This window comes from Nicotiana tabacum, chromosome 24 (genome assembly GCF_000715075.1).
Source record: "Nicotiana tabacum cultivar K326 chromosome 24, ASM71507v2, whole genome shotgun sequence".
Lineage (NCBI taxonomy): Eukaryota > Viridiplantae > Streptophyta > Magnoliopsida > Solanales > Solanaceae > Nicotiana > Nicotiana tabacum.
In genome coordinates, this window is record NC_134103.1 from 86,746,810 (window position 1) to 86,756,114 (window position 9,305).

Below are 9,305 nucleotides of genomic sequence, written 5' to 3' on the forward strand. Positions count from 1 at the left end.
CCTTTTAAATACTCAATTGACAGACAGAAAGAAATCGATAGTGTTTTTGCTCATGCTGGGATATAAAGTTGAAATTTCATGATTTTCAACCCACTTCATTGACTATTAGGCTACATCTTTGGGTTTACAATGACTCTTCGGACTTTGCTTCCTTGATGACTCAAACTCCTTTTTTGAGTTCTCTCGCCAATGGAGCAAAATCTAGCATCAAAATAAGTATTATAGGAATTCGAAGTATATCATTGTTCAGGACCACAAATCTACATTATGAAGTAGGTGACAGCTTATATTTGCTTTCCTATCAGCATGAACAACTGTTTTGGTAGACTTTATGCTGAAGTTGTAGGATTGCTTAATAAAAGACAAAAATCGAACAGCCATGCCAGTACCTCAAGAGAATGTTCTGAAGGCGCCAAGCCAAAAAGTATAGATGGATCTTGTCTACATTTGTCTATTATATTGTTGGGACATAAACCCTCCACCAGAAACAAGAAAAACCAATCTTACAATCCTGCTTTAGATGTTTCTTCATGTATTTGACAAAACCCCTTAAAAGTCCCACGTAAATACATTATGCGACAGGAAGAGACTTGGTTGGGGGGAGAGGATAAGCTAGTATTAAGTCTAAATTGGAACAAGGATTAGCCAAGCAGATGTCCCAACTATAGAATGATAAGAAGAGAAGAAAACTATGGCCATCGCATGTAACAATCAGAGACAACTTTCCTGCAGTTGAGAGCACATTGACTTACCATTAAATGCAAGTGAATCCAGCAGATAGAAAAGGTTGTTAATGATCAAGATGTCATAATAACCAAAAATAACATAACAGAAAGACTATAGTAAACAATAATACAACATAAGCGTAGCAGTAAGAGAGAACGAAAGGAGGGTTCTACAAAGTTGAGAGCTTAAAGCGCTGAATTGTACCATATTTTTCTGTACATAAAATGACTAAATAGTTAGAACTTTTCTCTAATGGAAAATGAGCAAACTATATTTTCTTGATCTTCTGCAAAAAGTATTCTATGCAACAAAACTGGATCATAACAGTAACATTTACATGGAGAAAGAAGACACCTAAGGCAAAAAAAATTACAATGACATTCTCCACAACATAGATGTTGTAAGGCAGCAAACCCAACTAAATTTTCTGGGAGCGTTGGCAAGAAAACATGTCACTTACAGATACTTCAAACCCCTTTGCTCGTATGGACTTTCAGATCACTGGGGGTAATTGATACAGAATCTACACAAAGCCCACCTTTGGAATGTGTGCAGTCAATCTGTTTCATTGAAAATCTAACTTCAGTCACAGGATCTGACGAACTGACAACAAATTCACCCACCTTGTACTCAATCCAGCTCCCACGCTTGATATTCCCATTTGCATCGTCTTGCCCAATGTCATCTAGAAAGCACTCACTAACTGCATGTTGCCCATCAGAAGTAGACAGTTCAAACCGTACTGGCCCCAAATCCCATCCATGAGTATGCTCAAAGTTGCAAGCACGTCGGCCGAGTCTTTTGAAAATTTTCCCAAGGTGAACTCTAAATGTTAGTGTGTATATATCAGGAGGAAAAGGAAACTTCACCTTGCCGCTTAATTCAAACCACCATACCTGCTGGCAATATGCCACAACATGGAACCTGCAAGAAAAAGTGTCAAAGTTTGTGATATCCCTCATCACCAGCAATGGTCAGTTGTGCAAAAGTAAGGAGGAGGAAAAACTAGTACTTTCATGTATAATTCAATGGAGAAAAGGAGGAGACTTGGGCAGGTCCACCCCCTCGCGCGTGCGCGCACACACACACAAAGGGAGAGATTGCATGAATGGTTAACCGAGAAAAAAGTTTGGAGTTCATGAACTATCACATATTGCAACGAAGAGAATAAAAAGGAATTAGCATGCAACAGCAGGTAGTACCACAATCTGGTACTAGTGGTTCGGTTTATACTTTCAAGAAAGTGAGTTCATTGTCGAAAGGTTGAGTCATAAGAAGGCAATTGTTGCCATTATCCAGTCAGCTAGTATGAATCAAAATTAGCAAAAAAAATAATATGTAAGTTAACTTCAGTTTTAAATTTTAACCAGAAAAATAATATTTGACATTTTGATTTGAACAGGCAAATGCTCCAATAAAATCCTAACACAGCTAAGTCAAAAAGTCATGTAGCTACGAAAACAGAAAAAACGTCCCAACTACCCTAGGTCCACAATTCGATCTTATTTTTTCCTTTCTTTTCCCTATTATCTACAATTCTATCTCAGTTCTAACTACTTCAACCTATCAATTGATGAAGAAAATCCATGTAAATGCACTCAGCATCAAGGCTGCATGACTTCTTTAAAGAGGGAAAAAGGAAATACTTTACAAGACCAGTTCATTGCATGGGTCTGCTGTCTTCTTGTCTCTTCAGGGGAAAAAACGCTTTCAGATCCTTTAAGAACATTGCTTCAACAATTTCTCAAATGGATGAACAACTGGCGTTCTTATAACTTCATTTCATGTTCCAGTTCATTTAGGAATATACCATGGATATTGGATGCAAAGAAGACGCAAAGGGAAGTGTTAAAGCCTTGAGCATTCAAATCCATTACTGCTTCTAGCTACACCAGTAAGTAAATAAGATAACGAGTTAAAGCTGATCGTATATTTGCTAGAAAAGATTATTAAGGGATTGATTTGGTACTTTATACCACAGAGCAGGCCTGACAAGTTAAAGGCTTCAATTGCCACAGAAATGAGTTGCCAAACCACCAGGCACACTTCCAGACTATGAACATTAAATAAGACACTTCCATTAAAATCTTAATGTTCTTAATTTATCTGATTCTCAGTTATGGATTTTCAACACAATGACATATTCAATAAAATAAATCTAAATATGACAACATAACAGCCATTTCCCCATAGATGCAACTAATACACATCAGATACCTCGTTCTAACCAGAACTGGAAGAGGTATCATTAATTAAAATGGAAAATACTTTATCGCATTTGCCATGAGTTGTCCGAAAAAGATGCTAAATCAGTCAAATTTTGCTCTTCCAAGTACAACCTCATCTGGTAGAAAAAGATGTCGAAAGCAACCCACTAATAACTCTAATCAGACATAAAAGCTAAGGGTATTGTAAGTCAAGCGGTGTCAACACCATACACTGGGAAGTAAATCAGAAAATTTTCCACTTAAAAATCCGCTCCAGCACTCGGGTTTAGAGAGAAGGCTGAAAGTGAAGCTAAATAATGACTACTCCAATTGAGTTTGTTTTGTCCATTTTTGCCTCTTGGTGAATACATAGACCTCTTTCACATGTCCCCAAGAGAATGGCCTAGTGATTGAGGCAAGGGAGGAACAACTTGGAAATTTTAGGTCCGAATTCCTTCTACAACACTTGGTCTGCTCCAACCTTAGTAGGCATGGTTACATTGGCAGCCTATGCTTGTGCAGTGGTCAGTGGATTAGGACATTGGATTAGTCGAGGTCTGCATAAGCTGGCCAAATACCACCAATATTTTCAAAAATCAAATAAAACATTAAAAAAAAAAAACTTAAACTTATTTTAACATGTATTGCTCATAATACATGTTATGAGCAATACTAAGAAAGCGGAAGAGCATAGGACGTGTAAGGAGTGTTATAAGAAGGCAAGGAGAGAGACGAAGCTCGCGGTCACGGCGGCTAAGACTGCAACTTTTGAAAGATTATAAGAGGATCTTGGGGGGTAAAGGAGGGGATAGAAAGCTGTACAAGTTAGCCAAGATTAGGGAGAGGAAGGCTCGGGACCTGGATCGAGTGAGGTGCATCAAAGACGAAGATGGTAAGGTATTGGTGGAAGAAGCGTGTATCAGGCGTAGATGGCAGGAATACTTCCATAGACTCTTGAACGAGTAAGGGGATAGGAACATTGTGCTGGGTGAGTTGGAGAGCTCAGAGAGTTGGACAGATTTTCGGTTTTGTAGGCGTATTAAGTGTGAGGAAGTTGATGTGGCAATACAGAAGATGAGCAGGGGTAAGGCGACTGGGCCTGACGAGATTCCGGTGGAATTTTGGAAAGAAGCAGGCAGGGTAGGCTTGGAGTGGCTTACTAGCTTGTTTAACGTCATTTTCAGGACGAAGAAGATGCCCGAAGATTGGCGGTGGAGTTTGATGATTCCGTTGTACAAAAACAAAGGTGATATCCAGAACTGCAACAACTATAGGGGTATCAAGTTGCTGAGTCACACTATGAAAGTTCGGGAGAGGGTGGTGAAGAGGAGAGTGCGGACAAGTGTATCTATCTCTGAGAACCAGTTCGGATTTATGCCGGGACGGTCAACTACATAAACCATTCACCTTGTAAGACGATTGGTGGAGCAGTATCGGGAGGGGAAAAAGGACTTGCACATGGTGTTCATTGACCTTGAGAAGGTTTATGACAAAGTCCCGAGAGAGGTGCTATGGAGATGTTTGGAGGTTAGCGGAGTCATGGTAGCGTACATTAGGGTGATTAAGGACATGTACAAAGGAGCTAAGACTCGGGTGAGGACTGCGGAAGGAGATTCGGAACATTTCCCTATGGAGATGGAGTTGCATCAGGGATCGACCCTTAACCAGTTTTTGTTTGTCCTAGCGTTGGATGTGCTGACACGACACATACAAGGGAGTGTGTCATGGTGTATGTTATTTGCTGATGACATAGTACTGATTGACGAGACGCACGGGGGTGTTAACGCTAGGTTGAAAGTTTGGAGACAAACGCTGGAGTCTAAAGGTTTCAAGTTGAGTAGGTCGAAAATTGAATACTTGGAGTGCAAGCTCAGTGACGAGAGAGATGAAGAAGAAGTGGAAGTGAAGATTGATACTCAAGTCATTCCCAAAAGAGATAGTTTCAAGTATCTTGGGTCTATAATCCAAGGCAACAGGGAGATTGACGAGAATGTTACTCACCGCATTGGAGTGGGGTGGATGAGATGGAGGCTAGCTTCGGGGGTTTTATGCGATAAGAATGTGCCGCCTAAACTTAAGGGCAAATTCTACAGGGTAAGACCGGCTATGTTGTATGGAACTGAGTGTTGACCCGTCAAGAAGTCCCATGTCCAGAAGATGAAAGCAACTGAAATGAGTATGTTGGGATGAATATTCGGACATACCAGGAAAGACAAGATTAGGAATGAAGTTATTAGGGACAAGATGGGGGTGGCATCTGCGGAAGACAAGTTGCGGGAATCGAGGCTGCGATGGTTTGGGCATGTGAAGAGGAGAGACATAGATGCCCCGGTCAGGAGGTATGAAAGGTTGACCATGGCGGGCCTGAGGAAGGACAGAGATAGGTCAAAGAAGTATTGGGGAGAGGTGATAAGACAAGACATGTCATTGCTTCACCTAACCGAGGACATGACTCGCAATAGGAAGGTGTGGAGATCGATGATTAAAGTGGTGAGTTGACAGGTAGTTGTGAGTTTCTCCTAGGTTTACCAGTAGTACTAGTCGGTTTGCTTGTTATTGCCCCTCCCCTCTCCCCTTCCTGAGCCGAGGGTCTTCCGGAAACAACATCTGTCTTTTTAAAAGCAGGGGTAGGGTCTGCGTACACTCTACCCTCCCCAGACCTCACTTGTGGGACTACACTGAGTATGTTGTTGTTGTTGTTACCAATAGTACTAATACTATTCTTGTATTCTTTTATTCTTAGTTCTTTATTACTTGTTATGTCACTCGTTTCCATTACCTTATTATATTACTGTTGTTATTGCTTGTTGCTTTATTTTTACCGTTCCTTAAGTCGAGGGTCTATCGGAAACAACTTCTCTGCCTTTATAGGGTAGGGGTAAGGCTGTGTACACACTACGCTCCCCAAACCTCGCGTATGGGATTAAGCTGGGTTTGTTGTAGTTTTTGTTGTTGCTCATAATAATTTTATCTTGTGATGCATGGGGAAATCCCAAAATACGTACATAGCCCAATTGATTGGGAAAAAACTAGTTACTAAAATCATTTCAGAAGCGGATATCCAAGCAGTTCAAAACTTCAAAATCATTTTATCACTGCAGCAATAAGCTTAAACGACATTGTTACACATGGTTTCAACCGATTATTCTAACCTTGATTCTTCTGTAGGAAACCAGTTCCAGTGTCTCCTGTCTTCCATACCAGTTATCGACATCGCTTTTGAGGATATCGACATGCAAATCCTTCCACTTATTCTGTCCAACCATACTTCCTGCATTTTCTCCCCCATAAAAAACATACATCTTAGTGAGATCAAACATCACTCCAAAACATTGTAGCTAAAAATGAACTCATAAAATATACCAAATTCAACTGGAACAAGAATATCAACTTATTCCTCAAACTTTCTTTCCCAGACCTCAAGAGCAAGAGTGAGGTGAACAGTACACACAGAGAAATTAAGCAGTGGTGACTTCACATTTTATAATCCCTCCCCATACAAGCAAATGAACAGAATGCACCCAAAAACTCATAGTCATAGCAAGCTGGCCTAGACACAACCTTTATCAATTTAGAGAAAACCATACTTATTGTTAGCCAACACCACTTACCCATTTGGTCAGGGAAGAAATGGGAAAAAACTAACAAAAAACTAAAACATGTGTAAATAACTCTTTAGTGATAACACTGTTCCACATTCAAAACGGAGCAGGGTAGAGGGAGCAGCATAAAGTACGAATGCTAACCACCGAACAAATATTACCACTCTAAGCTGGATTCGCACTGGAAGTCCCACTTTTAGGAGTAAAGCAATCCCTACCAAGGCAACTCCATTCCAGGCTCAAACCCAAATCTGGTTAAGGACGGAGGGGTACTACCACCCCACCACAATCTTTGGTGGTACTACTCCAGTTCAACTTGAAAACTAAACTTGCATACTACATACTTCATATATCAGCTAAAACATCAAATGACAACTACGGAGCAGCCCCAGCATCAATTTTGACCCAAAAACCCCATCATTTATAAATTATCCTTCAGAAATAAATGTCAGCAGAAATAAGGAACTTCACAAAAAATTCAACATGCCTTATTGCCATCATCACAAAAAAATCTACATGCCTTATTGCCATCATCAAACGGGACGGAACGAGCGAGGAGAGCAAATATGTCTTTCTTACAGAGACCCTCGTAATTTTGTTGAGGCAAAAGGTCGAGCAGTTGGTGATAATTACAAGGAAGTTTAGATTCCCAAACAGCGTCAGAAGAAGCGGCACCACGAAAAGCACGATTAAGCCGAGCAAGGTTACAAATCTCCGGCGGCGTTAGGTACATGAAAACGCACGCCACGCAACTTTCCGGTATGTCACCAAGCCCTGGTCTGCCGTCGGCTGACCCGTTTTCCGTCAGGTTAGATAATGATGCGCCCATGCGATTTGGCAGTTTTTGTTTTGAGAGGAGGGGCAATTGTATCAATTCATGGTTTGTCCCGGTGGTGATGCGGTGGTCGCCGGTGAGGTAAAGTGGCGGAGCAAAGGCGGGGAATGGCTTAGTCGGTGGTGATCAGTAAGGAAGAGATCTGCGTGAGAATTTTCTTAACAACCCGGTTTCGTGATGTGGAAGATTTCCGCAGTTTAGAATTTGCTTTCTCCCTTTTATTACTCTTTTAAGAATATTATAACAGAGAACTCTGCCTAAATATCTTTCCGATATTTTTCAGATGGGTATAATGTATAAATTTATTTGTTTTTTATATAATATAATACATGTATGAGTAATATTTATCTGATAAAATATTGCTATTTTAAAAAAGGGACACTTAAGTTGTAGGCTACTACCAGTAGTGTCATCCTTATCCAACAACCAAATAACAAAAATTATTTGAAATGATTCTAATATATTGTATTTGGTCAAATCATTAACAAGCTAATTTTTGTCAGTATTAGAAAAACAATTTATGTTTGACTATTTTTTTTCAAATGTAATTTTAATCATCAAATTATGAAAAAATGGACATGTATATATTTACCTTGCAAGTAATATTAGTTTAAAAGAATAATGACTTTACTTATTTATTATTTGAGACGTTAATTAAAATTTTCAATTTATATAATTAAAGTGTTTCATTTTTTATTTGAGATTTGGTTAGATATACACAAAGAAAGAGTTGGGAAGATAATGGAAAAACAACCATGGTTGAAGAAGGAGAAGAGAACAATATTGTAATGGTTTATTTCCCTTTAGACATCAATAAGTGGTAGTATTATAAATAAAATTGCTATTAGCATATTCTGGTTTTGAAATTAAGCTAGCGATTGACCATAGATTCCCAAATTTATTCTGAAAAATTTGATTTGGGTGAAATTTGGTTTGAAGATGAAAATGTGTTTGGACATCTATTTTGGGTGAAGTTTGGTTTAGAAAAACATGAAACATGACTTATACCCACAAGTTTTAAAAATTATCACAAATACTCAACAATACCATTATCAATAACATTCATTATATTATCGCAAATCATAGTCCTGAACATAAATAAATTTGATACAAAATTATCATATTTATAATGAACTACATGATACACTATCAGATGACCGAGAAGACGAAGCAACATCGTTACAAAATAATAAATGGTGGGCTCTTTTATAAAATACAAAAGTTTGGGACAATTTTTAAAAAATATACTAGTGATATTTTGGCGGGATTTGGAATTTGGCAAAAAATATAAGCAAAATTTATGGCCAAACATGTGTTTGCCAAATAAAACCCAAATTTATTTTGATAAAATCTATAGCCAAACGGGTCCTAATTTTCTTCTTATGCTTCTGAGTAATTTGTGATTTCTTTTCCATATCGGTAAAGTTATTTCTCTTGCAGCTCAAAATCACTTTTCCTTTTCCCGGTAATTAACATATTGAATCTCCAAAAAAAATTGCATTGGTCAAAAGAAAATAAAAGTACTTTTAGCTACCAAAGAGTTTGGCGAATATAGTATCATTACAAAAATTTAAACTTTCACATTGTGTGAGCCGTCGACAACTTTGTTGGCCTCTTTGGTAAAGAGACGCGGTTGATCTTCCACATGTCTAGATCAAAAACAAATAATTTGCAACCATCAATTATATGTAAATATAAAAGGAATGTTATACTTGACCTAATCAGATAACAATTGAATTTGTTATTGATTTTAAGGATATATGGATTAACTTGATATAAAGCGATAAATTAGATTGTAATTAAAATAAATAGCGATAAAATAACTACAAACCACATGAATTAGATGATTTCAGCTTAAGAATGCAAGCCATCCTTGAGTTGAATGCACTTTGATTGACACCGAGATAGCAAAGAAATACGTATAACGGTAATATT

At 38.4% G+C, this 9,305-nt stretch overlaps 1 protein-coding gene across 1 annotated transcript; it reads right to left on the reverse strand.

Moving 5' to 3' along the window:
- Positions 1-821: 821 nt before the first annotated feature.
- LOC107804079 (F-box protein PP2-A15) lies at positions 822-7,627 on the reverse strand. The gene is made up of 3 exons (XM_016627895.2): positions 7,056-7,627; positions 6,086-6,204; positions 822-1,650 (listed from the first exon to the last, which is right to left on the reverse strand). The coding sequence occupies exons 1-3, from the start codon at positions 7,362-7,364 to the stop codon at positions 1,194-1,196; spliced, it is 885 nt and encodes a 294-aa protein (XP_016483381.1). The 5' UTR covers positions 7,365-7,627; the 3' UTR covers positions 822-1,193.
- Between the last annotated feature and the right edge of the window lie 1,678 nt (positions 7,628-9,305).

Bases quoted from the DNA above. Each gene is read 5' to 3' on its own strand.
- LOC107804079 (XM_016627895.2), bottom strand. From the start codon at position 7,364: ATGGGCGCATCATTATCTAACCTGACGGAAAACGGGTCAGCCGACGGC. The intron at 6,205-7,055 runs GCATGTAGATTT...GAGAAAATGCAG, and splicing joins CGTTTGATGATGGCAATAAG to GAAGTATGGTTGGACAGAAT. The intron at 1,651-6,085 runs GTTAGAATAATC...TTTTTCTTGCAG, and splicing joins TTTCCTACAGAAGAATCAAG to GTTCCATGTTGTGGCATATT.